Source organism: Alligator mississippiensis, chromosome 1 (assembly GCF_030867095.1).
Source record: "Alligator mississippiensis isolate rAllMis1 chromosome 1, rAllMis1, whole genome shotgun sequence".
In the NCBI taxonomy this organism is placed as follows: domain Eukaryota; kingdom Metazoa; phylum Chordata; order Crocodylia; family Alligatoridae; genus Alligator; species Alligator mississippiensis.
Genome location: NC_081824.1, coordinates 335,373,957 through 335,391,873, shown reverse-complemented (window position 1 = coordinate 335,391,873; position 17,917 = coordinate 335,373,957). Strand labels below are relative to the sequence as shown.

The 17,917-nt window shown below is 44.5% G+C and overlaps 1 protein-coding gene across 3 annotated transcripts in view; it reads right to left on the bottom strand.

Annotated features, from left to right (window-relative positions):
• Positions 1-1,124: 1,124 nt before the first annotated feature.
• The window catches only part of LOC102570588 (arylsulfatase D), a 39,024-nt gene continuing 22,231 nt past the window's right edge, over positions 1,125-17,917 (bottom strand). For 2 of the 3 annotated variants that reach the window (XM_006274594.3, XM_019485419.2), the window contains exons 8-10: positions 17,529-17,691; positions 15,957-16,078; positions 1,125-3,432 (exon numbers count right to left, since the gene is read on the bottom strand). In XM_006274594.3, the coding sequence (XP_006274656.1) occupies positions 3,074-3,432; positions 15,957-16,078; positions 17,529-17,691 (644 nt within the window). In that variant the 3' untranslated portion in view covers positions 1,125-3,073. Of the gene's footprint in view, positions 3,433-6,722; positions 6,845-15,956; positions 16,079-17,528; positions 17,692-17,917 lie in introns of all 3 variants that reach the window. The other variant, XR_002089702.2, reaches the window with a different exon arrangement.

Sequence of the window (17,917 nt, the reverse complement as noted above, 5' to 3'; positions counted from 1 at the left end):
CAGGTAAGGGCTGAGCCAGGCCAGGAGTTCTACAACCCCAGAGGGGCTTAAACTAGACTAGAGGGTCCCTGAGCCCAGAGAACGTCTAAGAGCCAATCAGAGAGTCTGAGAGCCTAGAAGAAGGGGCTGGGTGCAGGACAAGGAAGAAGGGGCTGCATGCAGGACTGAGGCTACAGAAGCCCAGAAGAAGGGGTTGCATGTGGGACCAGGGGTCTGGGAGCCCAGGAGAAGGCCGAGTATATAAAAAGGCAACATCAATGAGAGAGAACACCCATGAGGCTTGAGGTATGGTACAGGAGAGGAATGAAGCCATGCAATCTGTCCTTAAGGCTATTGGTGCCTGGCAGAGTTATGGACAGGTTAAAAGGGCCTATAACTTTGGGGGCAGGACTGAAACTAAGGGGACCCAGGAGGGATCCAGTGGTAACTGGCACAGGCTCAGGCTCACTGAGAGCTCATGGGGAACCTCCCTTACACAACCTTCAACAAGAATAATGTGTTCAACAAGAATAATGTATGGTGGGCGAGTGACCAAGGAAGGGTTACAGTCAAGCCTGAGCTAAGCAGGGGCTGCACAGCCACTGGGTGGTATCAAAGCTGCTCCTGTGGGCATGAGCTTGCTACACTTCAATGGTAATCACATGTTTTTGCATCCATCTGTTGCTTTGTTCCCTGTGAAATCTATCTCAAGAACTAAAGATATAGAAGTTTGGTGAACTTGTCTGTTTTTCTTGAACCCAGTTTTGGGTTTGCACATATATTACGTATTGTACTTACTGTAGAGGGAATTGGCACAATTCCCAGTAAATGTTACACTGTAAAACCAACCTACAAGCAAACAAACTTTTCACTTCATTTCAGAATTGGGCAAACTGACTTTGAAATAAATGTTTGTCTTGTACTGATGATACTCCTTTCCTGCATAAATACTACCAAATACAAGTGTTCCGGTTTTAATCCCTGGCAGGCACAGAAAAAATGTCAGCATTCAGATAAATTCATAGTGATTTTGCTTGTAGATTTAAAAGCTGTCAGCCAATCTCAATTATTTTTAGAGATTTATTAGTAATCTGTCCCATCCTTTGGTTGTCAGATTATCCTTTGGACTCATGAAGAAAAATATCTCAATTTGCATTGTGACCTTTATTAAGGGGAAGGGTGACACGAGGGGAAAATCTCAAAGGAAATTTATTTAACTTATTTTGGGGCTTTTATTTAGCATTGTATTTGATTAAATAAACAATGTGTCAGACATTATGGGTACTTAATAAAGTGGCAAGTCAGGACCAGACTCCATGAAAACAGAGCAAAAAGAAAGCCGTATAGGATGTTTTGGGAGGCTAGGCAGAAGAGGGAGGGCACAAGGGCTTGTAGTAGAATCTCCTGGCTCTCTGTCATGCTTCTTTTTTCTGATTTTATGCAGATGAGGATGGGTTTATTATAAATGCAAAGGTTTTAGGCCCTAAGAAAGGGCTGACACAGTCTTCACATCCTATGGAGCTCAAGACTCCATTAAGGCTGCACATCCATTTCAGATGTTGCATCCCATAGGGGCCCTGCCACCAGTAGCTGTCCCTGCATGCTCTCTCTCCCTCTCCTCTGGGAGAAGGCAGGACACAGGAAGTTTACTAAAGTCACAGCTCCATTAGCAGCTGATGAATTGCTGTTAATTTGCAATCTACCTAAAACAGCTGCTTCCTGAATCAGACTTTTTATGACACTTTTTCACATGCTTGTAGAGCTATGCATGGGAGCTTAAATGCTCTGCCAGGAGAAGGTTTAGAACTAGAGCAAGAGGTGCTGGCATTTCCCTTTTTTGAAAGCAGAAAACAAGAGAAAACACCCTTAAAAGAGATACAGGAAAAGTACAAGAACATGGTTAGAATTCCATAGTCAGGTATGAATTTAGTTAACGCTCAGTAATTAGAACTCTTGGGGAGGTGATATCTTTTATTAGCCCAACCAAATAGTTGCAAAAAAAATGTCTTTGTTTGCAGTCTTTGGGGTACACACGCCCTTCTTCAGACATAGGAGAATTTAAAGAGTGTAAACTTTCTCCCAGGTGGAAATGAAAATTCACATTTCACAGGGGAGCTGAAAGATGGTATAATCTCCTAATTGGAAAAGTTCATTCTATGTAGAATAGGCTCAGATAAAAATTGAAGCAGTCTGTTTACTTCCGAGTTGCTTGATGGCAAATAAGACATTAAATTATGCTTCTTTCTTGTTATGATGTTTCATATTTCACAGGAGGATGGTGATGGAAAGCTGTCCTGGGCAAGGAACTTCTCTTGTGTTGCGACTGCTCTGTGACCATGGAGCAAGGGTGTCAGCTTTCAGGTCTCAATGTATTGAATTGTGCTTCCTTCTTAGAAAATTACAATGTTTTCATTTCAAAATCCTCCTCCCCCCACAGTCCCGAGTCAGCTGTGGCTACACTGCCTTGGCTCAATGACCTGCAGACCCGGATATATGTGTAAACTCTGTGCCCGGGAGCAATAAAGTCAGGCACAAACTGTATTGGAGTTGGCAAAAACTGTTTTGCAGTTTATTGTATCACATTAATATTGCATGTAGATGTGCCCAGTGAAGCTAAGATGTTTTAATACCTTTCCAAATTGATTGTACTATTATTTTTGTAAATACAGGAGAGATTCTGTAAGTGACAGATTAAGTCCCGAGATCCAACTTCAGACACAATCCTATTGGTCTCTCTGATCATTTTACCCGAGTAAGAGTAAGCTGAACAGGAAGTGGTTTCAGAAACTGATCCCTTATATTTAATTATTTACTTGAGTAAGTTCACTTCGGTTATCTGAAGGTAATTATGAGCCTATGGGCCAAGTTACATTGGTGGTTTGGGGGCAAGATTTATTCAGTCCTTCTTCAAGCAAACTCCAGCTCTATGGAACGGAACTCACTGATTGTATGAGGAACAAATCAGAGGAATATCTGTTCCAATTAGCCAGTGTACTTTGGCTATGATTAGAGTAGTGTTTGGCCCAAGTCATTTAAGCGTGAAAACATTTTTCAGGCTATTGAGTCTCTGGTTACTTTCCCATTAAGGAATGTGCTATGTTCTGTCATCTTCTTCATCACACCAGCAAAACGGAAATGTTCCACAGCACGGCTGCAGCCAGGGTTTCCACACAATGTTGTATGCAGAGAGCTGCTGTGGGACTGGAGTCAGTGTCCCATGGTGGTCCCACACAGCTCTTTCTATTCTGTTTATTACTGCATCAAACAGGGGTTCAGTGTCAGGTGAGAGAGGATTGGCCTCAGAAGGGTCTCGTGAGAGATCAAAAAGCAAAGGAGGATCATGGTGGGTTACATCTTCTCCAAAGCAGTGGCAAATTCCACTTTTATAGCAGGCTCCAGCACCCTCTGGCTGGAATACTGGAGTAGTATAATGAGCCTTCCACAGTGCACCACCTGGGGAGAAACAAGCTTAAATAATATAGTGGCAGCAGGAGACAGTGGGTGCTTCTACATGTGCATTAATGCGCTGTAATTACTGCACATTAAGTTAGTACCTGTAATATCAGGTACTAACCTAATGTGCAGTAATAGGCACTACTGTGCAGTAGTGCCAGTGAACAAGCTTAAATAACACAGTGGCAGCAGGAGACAGTGGGTGCTTCTACATGTGCATTAATATGCTGTATTACTGTGCATTAAGTTAATTTGCAATAGCAGGTACTAACTTAATGGGCAGTAATAGGCACTACTGCACAGTAGTGCCAGTGCACAATTTTTAGATGAAGTTAGTGTGCAGTAGACTAAATCTACAGTGCATTAGTGCATTAGCATGTCTTTTGCCGTCATGAGCTAATGCTCAGTGGAATTAATCTACTGCACTGTTAGCATTGCATGTAAATGTGCCCAGGGAAGTTTCTTGCAAGATTGGTGTGGATCAACCTATGTAAGGTTGTTCCTGACCTGTAGCTTCCAAAGAAATTTCCAAAGGTTGTGGGCACACTTAGTGAGAGGTGGAGTGGAGCTGCTATATCCTGACTGTGGCTAGGTGGGAGTGTAGTAGCACATTTCCTCAAGACTCAGAGTATTTTCCAGTGCTTGCAGGCCCACATACGGCATACACTCTCTTATTTTCCTTTTTCTGCGGTGTTTGTAGCAGGATACCTCCCACATGGACAGCTAGTTGAATTGGCTGGTGCCTTATGAAAGGGAGAGCTGTGTGCCCCTGGGAAAGTAGGATGGACATAGCTCTTCCTCTAAGAGCTCTAGGCCTCACATGGTTTGCCCAGGGAAGGTTATTTAAGGCCTCCCCCCTACAGTATATAATCAGAGAAGATCTAGACTGACCCTTGTCATAATTTATTTCCAGCTGCATGCTACCCAATGTAGAAGGCAGGGACTTTTACCAGATATCAGCTGTAGGTAACTAAAATAACAGAGTCCAGAGACCTATTTTAAACTTCATATGATGAACACAACAAGACTGCAGCTCCGCAGCAGCATGTTTTATCGAGCTGTTACATTGGCCACTGGCTTTCCAGGTGCAAATCTATAATCTGAACAGAACACTGTAAAAACAGGGAAATAGCAGGAGGCTAGGCCAGCAGGCTGGAAAATAATGAAAAATGACAATGTGCTAAGATTGAAACTGAATGTAGTTCAACAGGAGATTTTCTTCCCCCTGCATCCTATGGTCAGAAGGCACCATGCTGATATATGTTAAATCATTCCTAAAGAGGTAGAGGATGTGCCCAGAAAAAGGGAGAAAGATTAGAAGTGATGCCTAATTCAAGAGGCAAAAGGGAGAGTCAGTGTTTGGAGCCTTGTAGTGCACAGACCACAAACGCCTACATTTGCATTCTGCATACAAGGCATTTGCTTTCTGCTTCAATGGAAGCTGCTGAACTCTCCTACTTTGTATTGTGCCCTGAGCTGTTCTTCATAAGTCTATGTCTACAGCTTCATTCTTTTGCCTGAGCCATGTATTGCTGAAGCCAGTATATCTTTTGCTAATCAAAAACTATTAGGAGAAAGGAAGGGAAAATAATAATTCATCTGAAAGGAAAGTTTAGCAAATGCTCTTGTTAAAAAGAAAATTCTGGTTTCAATCCATTCTGTAATTAGTTTTCAAATCACTTCCCATTCTCCAATTCAAACCTTTAGGTTCTATTTCAGGACTTCAAAGTAATAACTTGGGGTTAAATTCCCAAAGTATTTTTTTCTTTGAAGCTAAGCTGTTTGAATGCCTTACCAAATTGAATGCACTGTTATATTTGTAAATACAGAAATTATACACAAAGGGTTAAGTATTTCCAAAATATTTTCTGGATTAAAATAAAACATTGATATAGGCAACCTCCTCTCACATTAGTTAGCAAAATATGATCTAAAATATGATCTAAAATATGGATTTTATTAAGGAACATCTCCATTAAATTAGACAAAATGTATTTTAAAGCCATTTATTTCCCAATATGCTGTGCTTAAGTTTGCCTTTGTGTAGGTATGTGGGCACATATCTTTTACTATAAATGTATTTGGAATTATCCTTTTGCTAGATAGATACCTAGCAGGCAGATATACGTGTTTATTTATATATAATACTTTGACTCAGTTGTATTCAAAACACCAATCTGGGTATACATTTGGATTTTTTACTTACGTTTGAGCCTGATTATCCACAGCATTGGATGCTGTGTAGAAACTTACAGAAGTACAAAATGGGTAAAGAGCAGCAGCAAGGTGCCATGACACAAATTGCAGGGCAGTGGAAGGTTCATCTGTGTTAGCATTGCAGGGTGCATTGTGCAGTTAACCAGAATTAGCCAATGTTAGCTTGTTAGTCAACTGAAATGCCAGCTGAGTTTCCAGGGTACCCAAAATACAGCTACTCCTTCCTTAATGTCATAGTTATGTTCTTGAAAAATGGGACTTTAAGTGAAATGATGTTAAACGAATCCAATTACATCACAGTAGTTACCTACTAGCAGGAACAATACCAATATTTAGCCAAACAATATTATAACTGAACGCTGTGTGACTTTAAACACGTATGTTCTCTAATAGATCAGCAACGTAATAATGAAAAAACATTAACCAGGACAACATTGAGTGAGGAGTACCTGTAAAAGAAAATAATGGAGGAGAACATTGAATATCAAGTAGAAAGGCAAATGCAGAGGGCAGTCGCAGTTACAGCCAGCATGGCAGAGAAGAAGAAGAATGCATGATGGGATCTGATGGAACCTTGACAGAACTTGAAGGATGTGTGTGAATTTTAGGGCAACATGTTAATGAAATGTGTTCAGGAAAAAACTGCTTCTTGAATCTGTGTAACTCACCAACCCATCTGGTGACAATCAATCAATTTAACAAGCAGAAAGAAGCAGACTGTCAGTAATAAGACTTATTGTGCCAGGGTAGGGAAACGGACTCTTTAACATACAGACAAAAGACTCTTCTAGCCTAGATGAAAGGCCTAGTTGACGTGTACTGAATAGAAGACATTAGGAGACAATGGTTTCAGATTCAGGCAGTCCGACACACATGCATGAAAGGACAATAAAAGTGAAACATGAATGTGATATATTATAAAATGAGTATAGATATAAAGAGAAATCAATCAGACGCCAAAGAGTCTGCCTGCATGAAGGGAAATGAAAGCATTGGAGCAAGAGAAGGGAACTTTGTTTCAGATAAAATTTAGCAATATGTAATAATTCTTGGCTTACTAGTTTTTCACTTACCCAGTTTTGTGCAACTGGATTTCAGCTCTAGCCACATGCTAAAAATATATCTGATTTTTTTCATGTTAATGGACAGCTACAGATGCAAATTATGAAGCTATTGAGCAAGTGATATTTTTTTCCTGTTTGTGAAGAAAAAAAATGACTTAGTAGTTATGAAATTCTTTCTAAACAATTTCTCTAAAGCTGGGGCATTTTTCATTCTTTAAACAACTGTCTATGTTTTTCAGTGAGATAAATGTAGAAAGATACATAGACAAGTATGCAGTTAAGCAGAAAGCGTGAGGGATTTTACACGCTAGGAGTAATGCAGAAATATTAGCAATCTGTTCTGGCTTTTGAAGGTAAAACTGTCGTGTTATAAGCTGATGGAAGTTCTATTTAGTTATTTGGGCCCAGATCCCCAAAAGTACTTAGATCCTGCAGTGTTGATCACTGTAATATATAACTCCAGGAGGATTCCTCAATTCCAAGTTAGGTGTCCAGCTTTCCCATACAGTGCAGTAGAATATTAGGCATGTAACAAATACATATTCAGCAGCCAGGTAAGGATCATTGTTTCAGCTAACCAGGAACAAAGTACTAAGAAATGGAATTGAAACACCAAATCAGCTGTGTGGCCAGAAACAGGCAACTCTCTTTAGCCAGGGAGGCCCTTCCTTTCATCTGGGGTCCTAAGTCATGAACCTACTCCTGGGGCTAGATTCCTAGTCCCATCTACAAGGAAATGGGGACCAAGACAGTGTAACAGAATCCTGTTTTAGAATACTCAAGAACTGAATAACTTCCCAGAATACCCAATAACATAATGGATCAATGCATTCATTTTAGGCATGGGAGGCATGAATTGAAATTCCTGCTGCAGGGTGTTACATATCAGCTCTATGTTCTTGGGGAACCTGGCACAGGACGCAGCCTGTCTGACTCACAAAGGACTCACCCCCGCCGCAAACAAGAACTGATTAGAGGAAGGATTACAAAAGACAATGAAGATGCAGTGGGAGGCACATCTGAATCCCTCCAGACAGGGTTGATAGGAGTGAAGCAACTCCCCTGACATTGGAGATGGAAACCAGGTGACAACTCATTTACATAGGAGATGCACCTTCATTAGCATTCAGGATGGAGAACAGAGATTCCAAGGCAAGGACTGCACTGAATTCTGGGACCAGAGGAGCACAGCATGATGGGGGATCTCTGCTCCAAATGCTAACCAACCCATGTCTGCACACACCCAGCTCAGCATTTATTAGACCAATTCTAGTAATGACTCCTTTATTGGTACCCAAAACACTGAATCTGCCTGTCTGTATTGTGAGCTCCCTCAGAGTAATGCTACCCATAGCTAGCAGTGATCAGTTCCTATTATCCAGCATATGAGCCATCATTTACCCATAAACAAACCTAGTGTTCTCCTTTGAGCCATTGTTAGATCTCTACAAAAACCCCTACCTGAGCTCAACCATCTGTCCTGGTGCTTGGATCCAAAAGCTGCACCGGTTCCACTCATTTTCTACCTGGAATCCCTCCATTGATCATGCTGAGTGCTCTGCCTGTCTGCCAGCTCCAACAAACACCTGGGAACCTCGACTGGTTCAAGTTTCGCTGAGTGGTGAGACCCCAACTCTCTTTGTCTCTGTCTCTCTCTCTGACTCCAGGAACTTGACTTTTACTCTCTTACTCCAGGCACAGCTTTCTACACCTGACTTTTGCTGATCAATCTTGAGCTAGACTTTCCCAAATACCTAATTGAAACTATGTAATATTGTAAGTATTGTATTTGTCTCTCTTCTATGGCTATTACTACTGATATCATCATAAGTTCATATACCTGGCAATAAATAACTTTTATGGTCAAGCTGGTTGCTATACTCTCTCTCTGAATCTCATTTACTCTTCCTTCTCTTGACCTCCCCATTTGCTCTGCAGCAACACTTCTTTTACCTAAGCCAAAGATCCCTGTAATGTCCAAAACTATGGTGGGGTCTGCTCATCAAGGGAGTTACTACTAGAACCATTGTGACAAGGGATTGGGACGTGCTGAGTTTTGAGGCACATGAGGGTATCAGCTGAAAGTGCTGATCGGACCCAGCCTGCTCAGATGAACTCTGTTAGTGTGTGTGTGTCTCTAACTGCCTTTATTATTGTTCTGATGAAATAAAGGATGAACTGAGTTCAACGCACATGAGGGTGTCAGCCTGTCAATACTGAATAATCTGGCCTGAATCAAATACGCTCTGTTAACCCGTGTGCTTGTGTATGACTGCATTTTATTGTTGCCCTGATGAACTGAGTTCAAGGCATATGAGGGTGTTAGCCTGACAATGCTAAATAAACTGGCCTGGCTCAGGCATGTCCTGTTAATCTCTGTGTGTGCATATATGTGTTTGACTGATTTTGTGGTTGGTGGAACCCAGCCCCATTGAAACTGAGTCCTGCAAGATGGCTCCATTGGGGGTGAGGACTTGCAGAAGGGAGAGATAAGCTCCATATAAAAACAAGTAACAAAAGCAGCACATTGATAGAATTCCAGAGACCCCAGAAACACATCCCTAATGAATGAGCACACTCCAAAGTGATGGGTAAATCTGGTAACAAGAGGTAGCCAACCACAAATGGCACAGGCAGTCTTTGTGTGTGGCACATGGCAGATCAGGGAGGGGGCAGGCAGCACAGTGGCAGATAGGGCAGGGAGCAGAAAGCAGAGTAGCAGATTGAGCTGGGAGCACAGGACAGGGACCAGAAAGCAAAACAGCAGATCACTAAGGGGATTGGAGTGGTAGCACATGAGGCTTAATTTGTGGCATGACTGCCAAAACGGGGTTTGCCCCCATTGCTCTACTGGGTCTGATTCAGTGCAGGGTCCTGAATTCACATCTCCTGACCAAGTAATTGTAACATGGGTCACTCAATCTCTCCTGCTGGAACTGTTCCATGTTGTATAGATCAGTGGTGCTGGATGGGTGGTGTCCAGTCTGATTGCAGGCTGGATCTAGCTCAGGGGTCAGCAACCCCCGGCACATGTGCTGAGCATAGCACGTGAGGCCATTTTGCTAGGCATGCCACCATCTAGGCAGCTGCTGCCAGCCATGAAGCCTGGGCTGCTCCCAGCGGGTGGCTGGGCTGCTGCAAGCCCTGCTGCAGGCAGACCGGGCTATGTGGTTGGCAGCAGCTACCCAGAGCCTGGACAGGTTGCAGCCAGGAGGCTGCAAATATCTGCTCCGGGCTCCAACGTTAGGTCTATACTGGTGGGTGCACATGCGCCTCGGAACGGACAGTGTCAGGGAGGTGGGGAACCTGAGGCAACGCAACCCCGGCCTCTCCCCTGCTGCTGGCACAGAGCTGATGACTGGGCTCTGGAGATTGGCATAGTTGTTTGTAGCCAGTCTGGGCTCTGGGCAGCTGCAGCAGGCAGCAAGCAGGCTGCAAACAGCTGTACTAGGCTTCACAGCCCCAGCATCAGCTCCATGTTGACAGCAACTGCACGTGGACCTCAGAGTGGATAGTAGGAGGGCTGTGCTGCCTCAGGCCCTATCCCCACTGTCTTCTCTGAGGCGCACATGCACCCACTGGTATGGAGTTGATGCCGGAGCCCAGAGCAGATGTTTGCAGCCTCCTGTCTGCAACTGGCCCAGGCTCTGGGTAGCTGCTACCAACCACAGAACCTGGTCTGCTTGCAGCAGGGCTTGCAGGCACCCAGCCTCCTGCTGGGATCAGCCCAGGCTTCATGGCTGGCAGCAGCTGAACCTGCCTGATTCCCACCCGCTCCGAGCCCAGCATCTGGTTCTGTGTGTCTGTGTGCGCACTCATGTGTCTGGTTGCGGATGTTTGTGTGCATGTGTCTGTTCTGGGTGTGCTCTGGTTCTCTGTGTTTGTGCACATGGTTCTCTGTGTGCGTGTAGTGTGGCTGGTTCTCTCTCTGCCCTCCTTTTTCTTTCTCTCTCTCTCTCTCTCTCTCTTATTTGTCTCTTTTTCTCTCTCTCTCATTGCAACATGCTCAACAAAAAAAGGAATACAGAACAACAAAAGCAACATTTATGATTATTAAATATACTAATATGCAGTGCGTCCTGCCATGTACAATTCCTCCCCCCCAGCCCTCATTTTGTTTTTCTGGCATGCCGGCACTGTGGCACTTTCCAAGGTAGACATTGTGGTTTTTTCAGCATTCCAGCCAAAAATCGTTGCCTACCCCTGATCTAGCTGGTGGGCTGGAGCCAGCATGTGGGGATGCCTGACCCAGGCTCAATAAGCTGTTTCTGGGAGGGTGTTGGAGTGGTTTGGCCCCAATTTACCATGTGGGCTGGGGGGAGGACAGTCTGGCCCTGATTTGATGGTGTGCTAATGGCCTGGATCAGCTGCAATCCAGCTGTTGTGGTGGGGCAGATGTCATGGGCCCAATCTAGCTGTGGAAGGGCAGGGGATGGGGAGCACCCCAGGGTGGGTCTATCCATGTGAAGACAGGAGAGGAGGGGTCTAGGCCAGGTCTTATCCAACCAGGCATGGCTTGGTAATTTGGTAGCAAGGGAGAGATGACAGTATTACTTGTTACCACTCTCTTGCCACTAAATTTACTGATGTGTGAGAAGCCCTGCAGGTTACATGCCATAGCTCCACAGGTTGGATTTGGCCCATGTACCAAGGATTGAGCACCTCTGGTAGAGATAATTAACCATTTATTGGAGCAGGGGGACTTCAGCCTCCCGCATCCAAAACAAAGGCTCCAAATAACTGAGCTACAGAATAGCTGGTCTGAGCAGAGAATGAAACCTTGTTCTCCCACATCTCTGGAGAATGCTCTAGCTCCTAAACTATTCTGGGGTACTCCAAGCCTGTTACCACACTCCCATCCCTTCACAATGCTCAGAGCACACCTTGGGAAATCAGGTCCCACTTGCAAGATAGATGAAGGAATATCTATTCTGGGAATCTCACCTCTGGGGCTTATACAGAGCAAGACAGTACCTGAGCAGCAATTTTGAGAATGCCAACAGTGCCTGAAAGGCAGACATATGAACGCAGATAGGCAGATATGCTACTGAGTACTTAGATACCTAACTAGGGGTGGGCAACTGGGGCATGAGCCATAGGCACTCAGTGAAGAATGGCACCAGAATGAAAGTGGGGGGCTTGAGGCTCCAGCTATATGGAATAGAGCAGGGTTAAGAGTTCCCTTGTCTGTTGTCATTCCTTCTCTCTGTGGGAAGCATCACTGCTGTGAGGGAAGCAGTCAGCTTGCTCCCAGTATCCAAATGAACCCTTCCCTGGCCCTGCAGCCACCACTGAATTAAGGGTTTTGGGTCTTCACTTGCTGTATAAAACTAAGGCAGTTGTGGGGCCAGGGGAAAGTTAACTTGGCTGTTAGTGGTGATGCTTCTTCTTATGGCAATGTGTCCTGTCTCCTCTCTGCTCTGAATATCTGAATTCCTTCTTGCTGGTAGAGCTTTAGCACTTCAGTTACAAATTTGGATGTTGTATAATGCCTGGCTGACCAAGAATGGTCTGCAGCTGATGGCATTAGATGCTGTCACATTTAGAAATCTCTGCAATTATTTTTAATCTCTTTCTTTATTCAAAATACTTTGACGCTTGACTCATCCTCTGAGCAGTATCATGCGGCACAGCAAAGTAAAGCAACACTGATAGGCTCAGGTCATATGTTTTGAATTATTTGTGTGCTACTGCCCTCTAGTGGAATGTTTGATAATGACCTGCCTGACTTGATTTCCATTTTTAGCTGAGCTAGGGAAGTTACTCTTTTGAATATATTGGGCATGTCTACACGTGCGCATTTAGGCTAGGGACAGACATTCAAACAGCCAGAGCCTGAATTGATTCAATCTTTGCAGGTTAGTCTAACTTGCAAAGATTGAACTGATTTGCAAGTGCACAGACATTCATGTTTCATTCTGGAAATGCAGGCACATGCCTGCAGTGGCTCAGGCTATAAGTCAGGGGGTGCTAGAGCAGCCCTCCCTTTCCTTTGCAGCAAATGCAAGGCCGGAGGGAACCTAACCTGGGGAGCATGGCCATGCCCCCACAGGGGATAATATGATTGTGGAGGGGTTTAAACCCCCACGCTGTCCTGTAAGGGCCCCAGCCAGGCTGTGCCTGGAGGGGTAGGGGGGAAGCAGCCCTTGCCAGACTTATTCCTGAGGCCAGACACTGGCCGGGGTAGTGCCTCAGACAAAGAGGGGCAGAGGGTGGGAATTAAACTCTCCTGTCTCTGGGCAGGCACGGGACCCCAGTCAGGGCCTGCCCAGCTTTCCCTCCTGCTCTTGTTCAGGTGGTAGAGGGCCTGGCCAGAGCCAACCAACATGGCCCTGCTATCCATCCAGAGCTGGGGATATAGCTGCAGCTGTGGGGCTGAGCCCAGCCAGCCTGCAGGTGTTGCTGAGGGCAGAGGCAGAGGGGAAGCCTGGGTTGGGGCTGCAGGGGCTGCACAGCCAGATTGCTCCTGGCTGCCCACACCCAGGCTGGGTGGAGCTGTCATGGAGCCGCACCCATCTGGGAAGGGCACCGCAGGGCCAGCCTGTGGAGGCAGGGTCCTTCCCAGCCTGCTGCAGCTGTGTGACAACCCATCCTGGAAGCACAGGGAGGGCCTGGCTGGGGAGTAGGATTCCTGGGATGGCTTGGAGGCACTGGTGGCCCCTGAGCCTGGTAGATGCCATCATACACCCTGTCCTGTGCAGCACCCGGGGCTGCAGGTGCACAAGCAGCTGTGGGCTGGCTGGGGCTGAGGGGGGTCTGTTCTGCTTTCCTCACCTTCAGCTGCTACTGCCATGGCCATGCTGCACCATTATGTGTGTGGGTGGGGGGGGCGGGGCGGGGAGGCTGGAAACTTCAGCCACGAGACTTCTGCCCAATGCATGGAGCTGCTGCTCCATCTCCTGGATGCCTTGGAAGGCAGAAGGCATTTTGGTGGAAGGCACCCAAGGGCTGCAACTGGAGCTCCATGCACAGGGCAGAAGCCACCAGGTCTGGCAGGGCTGTTTTTCTCCCCTCACCTCCAGCTGTGGCTCTTGCTCCAGTTGCACTGTGCAGCACTTCTCAAGGTGGGTGGAGCTTCCTTCAGCCTGGCAGCTTCAACCCGAGCTGGGCTACAGGTGGATGGCAGGGGCCATGCCAGCCAGCTCTGGCCATGTACCCTATCCTGCTGCTGTAGTGGGGATGGGGGGGGGGGAATGGTTGACGGGGCCACAGTCCCCTGATAGAGGGGAAGGGAGGGAATCAATCTCTTCCCTGCTCCCTTTGCCTCAGGGGGCCATGCATCTGGCCACATGCCCACCCCTGCTTGGGCTAGAGAGCAGAGGGGCAGGGCCATTCCTGCTCCCTGGAGCAGACAGCATAGCTACAAAGTGTCTGGGATGCTGGGGGACTGTGATTTGACTTAAGCCAGGAAGGGGTCTGGGACAGAAGTTGCATAAACTGGTTTGACCCAAATCAGTTAAGTCTGATACTACATTCAACTAGGTGTATCTTAAATCAGTTTCAGCCATTTTGAAACTGGTTTATGTGCACTGAACCTATGTTTTGTTATAGGTTTAAACCAGTTTCTGATCACTTAAGCTGGTTTATGTGAAACTTCTGTGCTTAGCCCTAATACACATTAGCCCAATTTAAGGTGCATTAAGGGCACGTGTCTACATGTGTACACTTTTTACATGCCTTAAAACTGATGATTTTAGGTTATTCAAACCTAAATTTCATACCTGCATAAAGCAGGTATCAAATTTATGCATGAATAGCTAAATCACATTAGTGAACATGTAGACACACTAATGCAAATTAACACAGTGCGTGTCCATTGACTTTGGACTAACTTTAGTCCCAAGTTGGTCCTCACACCTGCGTTAATGCACCTTAGTGCATGCATGTGTGGATGTGTGCCTAAATTGCCTTGATATGCATTAGGCTAATGTACGTTAAGTTTAGGCGCATGTAAAAGTATGTGTAGACACACCCATTGAATAGCTAAGCTATATAGACCCAGCACTATATCTTCAAAGGGGCTTAGGCACCCAGCTGCCCTTTAGGTGCCAGACTCCAAAATTTAGATCTTCAAAACCCCCATTCAATTGCCATCCAATCTAAAGTCTGAATGTCCTGACAACACAGAATAGCCTAGCCCCTGAACCCCAGTGAGATTCCCATTCTAGGCCCTACTATTGCTCCTTGAGTTAGAGCAAAAGCATGAGATATAGAACAGCCTGGTAGTGTCTGGGAGATGATAGTAGACCTGGGTTCTAGTCCTGGATTCTAGATTATATCCAAAGACCTATTTAATGTAACATTTAGAACAGGGGTGGGCAAAATGTGGCCCAGGGTCTGGATGAGGCCCACCAGGCATTCTATCTGGCCCACAGGGCCCCTAAAAAATTTAGAAAATTAATATTTATCTACCCTGGGCTGCCTGTCATGCGGCCCTTGATGGCTTGCCAAAACTCAGTAAGCGGCCCTCTGCCCAAAATAATTGCCCGTCCTGATTTAGAAACTGTCAGGACAGTAAGGAGTAGAATCTAGGATTGCCCGTGTACCAAGGTGACTCCTACCTGCTTGGCTACAGACTAACATTTCTGTTTGTGCTCTTTGCCCAGTGAATCATTAGCCCAATGAATCTTAAAACCTTTTTATGTTCAGTGATGAAGCTTAAAGGAGACATGCACAGTGATCCTCTCCCCATCCCCCCATAGCTTCATTTTTAGTACACTTCTCTGGGAGGCGGAAGAAGTGAATTTGAATTCTCTTAGCAGAGAAAGGGATGGATCCCAGGTTGTATGACAGCTAGACTAATTAGCCTGAGTGCGGCACCCTGTTCAGAGTTAAGCCATGATTACGAAATGTATGACAGCTGATGCCAATTAGCTTAGGTACACAGCAGAGCATTATAAGTGAAAAAAACTCAATTCAGCAGACAAAATGGGACTTAAAGCAAGTGAATAACTTCTTTGGCTTAAAAAAATGGGACTGCATCTATTGCATAGCAATTCTCTTAGTTGTTTTCACATCTAGCTGCAATGATGCAGCACCTCCTAGGATTGTGGTTTAGTAGTAGTCATAAACCATACTGCTTAGGAAACCATGTGAGAGCTCCCCACTTAGCCCTAGTGTACCCTTCACAATTGAGTGCTCAAGGAAATAAATCACCCCAAATATTTCCTTGTGGTTTAGCTTGCCAAGAAAGACTATTAAATGGCCTAGTTGATCTGCTGTAAGAAGAATGTTTATACTCACTGTCCTTCTGGTGCCACCGCACTGCATGTAAGTACACACCACAGTAGTGAAACATGAACTCATGCTCTGAGTGCTGAACTGTTCCCTGCAGTAAAGGCATCAAGTTGTGTCCATCGATTACCCTAATGTGATAGACAGAATGGAAGTCACCAAGCTGGAGCAGATACCTGTCCTCAGGTTTCTGATGGAAAATGACAATTCTTAAACAAACTGAGATTTGATAGAGGGAATTTTTAATTATGTAGACACATTGGAGTCAACCATACAATAATTAATAATAGCTCCTAGTTTTATTGTACCTTTCATCCAAAGCTATTAGAAAAGCAGCATGCTACCAATAAGCCATTCTGTTGATGCAAATTAGCACTACCATAATTTTACAGAAGAGTAAAAAAACTATAGCCATTGAGAGGTGCAGATCAACTCTTTTGAAGTTTGGTACCAAGGTTGAAGTTAGTGGCAGCTTTAGGTGCCCAGAAGAAATGAAAAATCAGGCTATTTATTTAGATGATTAAATATGGACTTATGCATCTAACGTGAAGAATCAAATTTTAGTAAATTTTGTCTCAAGGGTTAGACCACCTCTGGTCACAGAGTAACCTAATGACAAAACATGAAGCAACAATGTAGTACAGTTGTAAGAGAAAGCGAACAAAATGTTATATTACATTACTAAAGGCAATGTATGCAAGGCACAAAAGATAATAGTACCACTAGACTTGGCACTGGTTAGGCCTCATCTGGAGTACTATGTCTAGCTATAGGTCCTATCTTTAAGAAGGATGTAAAGAAGTTACAGATGATACAAGGGCAAATGACAAAGACGATAAAGAGACTGGAATGCAAGCCATATGGAGAAAAGTTGGGCATATTTAATTTGGAGAAGAGGAGGTAAAGTGTGTGTGGGGGCAGGGGGAGGAAGGGGGCAGTTTTCTAATATTTGTAAAGACTGCCATACAGAAAATGGAGAAACATTGTTTGTTTCACTGCCATGGAGGTTTTAAACTGCAGCAAAGCAAATTTGGATGAATTCTCAGGAAAAACGTCCTAACTGTTATACTAGTAGGACAATAGAATAAGCTGCCCAGGGACATTGTACAACTTCCCTCACTGCAGATTTTCCACAAAAGGCCAGATAAGCATTTGTTTGGGATGGCTGAGGGTCTGAAGTTCCTTCCAACCTTATGATTCCAGGAAACAGGGCCCACATATTCCAGCTCCCAGCTTTTTGCTCTATTTTCTATTATTTCATTATAAAAGAAAACCGTTTTTCACTTTTGTTAATATTCTAATGTGGACAAACAAATTAAAGTGTGTTTATTAAACATCTATGAGACCCCCAATGCAACAAACAAGTTAAAGCATGTTAAAATGGTAGGGTGTTTCTGAATACAGTAACTGTTCCTGTGTGCACAATTTACTCATAGTAAGTGGAAACAAAACTGAGGCAGTTTACTTCTGAGTGAAATAAGGTTACATTCCCCCTGGTTTAGCTTTCACTTAATTCAGGAACATAGACTTTTCCCATAACCTATAAGATAGATAAAATATGATTCATAAAACAGTCTCTACCTGTCCTGTGGCACTGCACTTCCGGCCAAATGAACAACTGTAGGGTAAATGTCCATTAGACTTGTGGGTTCATCAATGACTGTGTCTGCAGGTAACACTCCTGGCCACCTAAGTATCCCTGGCACACGGATCCCTCCTTCCCAGCCTCCCATAGCTTTGCCACCTATTGTAAAAGAAACAATTGCAGGAGAAATAAGAAATACCAGTAAGACATAAGTCAGGAAGTAAAGATAATAGAATTTATATGCTCAGTACACATTCATACACAAATATACATAACCAAAATAAGTGCCTTAATGAAAATAGACCTGACTTAATTTGGGAGAGTTAAAGGCATTGTAGACTTCGTTCTCCCCAAAGTTAATATTATCTCTATACTTTTATATTAA